Source organism: Atta cephalotes, assembly GCF_000143395.1.
Source record: "Atta cephalotes unplaced genomic scaffold scaffold00002, whole genome shotgun sequence".
NCBI lineage: Eukaryota > Metazoa > Arthropoda > Insecta > Hymenoptera > Formicidae > Atta > Atta cephalotes.
Genome location: NW_012130066.1, coordinates 7,828,026 through 7,829,572, shown reverse-complemented (window position 1 = coordinate 7,829,572; position 1,547 = coordinate 7,828,026). Strand labels below are relative to the sequence as shown.

Below are 1,547 nucleotides of genomic sequence, written 5' to 3'. Positions count from 1 at the left end.
GTATATATATATATATATATATATATATATATATATATATATTGCTATAGCATTATATTCATTGCCGTTGTAGTTGATGAAATATATTAAATATATTAGATAATTCTATTGACTGAAATATGCAGATGCAAAAAAGTAATAGAACAAAACAATATTTACTCAGGTTGCAGCAATAAAATCCTTCAGAATGTCGCCAGCATCTCTGATTATATGCGACGTGCGAAGAGAAACGGAAGGTCTACGCGCAATTGCGACTTTCCTCAATTTTGCATGAAAATTCGACGAGATTTGCGTGATGCCATCCGGGACGTGAAGGTTTATTTTCGTTAACGTTTTATGAGAGTACCACGACGGACGCCGCGATTAACCTTGCCGAGCGGCTCTCCATTTTCGAGTACTCGAATAATTCGATTACCCTCCCCCACCCACTCTCTCTTGCCGCGTTCTACCCTCGTCTCGCTTTTATTCACCGTCACTGTCACTGTCACCCGTCAGCTGTCCCATCCTTCGCAACGATCGTCTGACGCGCGCGCGCCGACTCGCATCTACCATGTATACCCATCTACCCGTCACGCCGTCTACCCGATCTACCCCCGGAGAGTAATTATTATTAATCACGTCAACTTTACGATTACGGACGTGCCCATCCCGCCACGCCGCCGAAAACACACCCTTCGTGTTTTAAAATGACTAAAAGTTTGGCGGGAGAAAGTTTGACAGTCGAAACCTCTCACGCATCGAATGGGTAGACGATCCATGACTGTCCACGACGATCAGGAATCGTACACTTTTGATGGGACGAGAATATAAATTGACGAGTCATTTTGTCGGACTAAAAAAGTAAGAGCTGATACGCGTGATCACTTACGTATATAGGTATTTTTGCATAAAACTGATGTGCAATCGGTCGTGATATCTCATCAAATAAATCGCTATCACATTTTGGATTGTATTATTATAGATTTTATCATGATGTCTCTGTCGATCTTTGTATCTTTTCTAAACAATTTCAAGAATACCTCGCACGCAAACATATTTCGCGAAAGGTTTGCGACAATTTCCAATAGCGAATCGAGTGATTCCTAGTGTGAAGTTTTCAATTATTTCAAAGTTCTTTAGCAAAATCGAATTTAAAGAAACACACAAGAAAATGTGCAATGAACAATATCCACTCTCTAAATTCTTTGAAATGGAATCGCACTTTAAAGGGTGAATTCTTTTTCAACACTAGTTCAATTTTCAATCTTTGAAATTGAGATTTCATTCTTCAGAGTAAGATTCATTCTAAATACTTTAGAGAATAGTTAAACGTTCAAATTATTGTAATCAAATAGTCAGTCTCGCCGAAACAGCTTGATTATCAAGTGCACAAGAGCACGCGTGATTGTGTCGCGACGATAGACAATTTGCCGTGCGATATTTTTAAACGTCGGCACCCTCACGTATGGCTGTAGCTTGGAGAGAGAGAGAGAGAGAGAGAGAGAGAGAGAGAGAGAGAGAGAGAGAGGAGGAGGAGAGGAGGAGGAGAGAGAGAGAGAGAGAGAGAG

General features: G+C 40.5%; 1 protein-coding gene across 1 annotated transcript in view; it reads right to left on the bottom strand.

The window, feature by feature from the left end:
• The window catches only part of LOC105623578 (growth/differentiation factor 11), a 7,285-nt gene extending 6,781 nt beyond the window's left edge, over nt 1-504 (bottom strand). The window contains exon 1 of the mRNA XM_012204970.1: nt 471-504. Within this exon, the coding sequence (XP_012060360.1) occupies nt 471-504 (34 nt within the window). The remainder of the gene's footprint in view (nt 1-470) is intronic.
• Between the last annotated feature and the right edge of the window lie 1,043 nt (nt 505-1,547).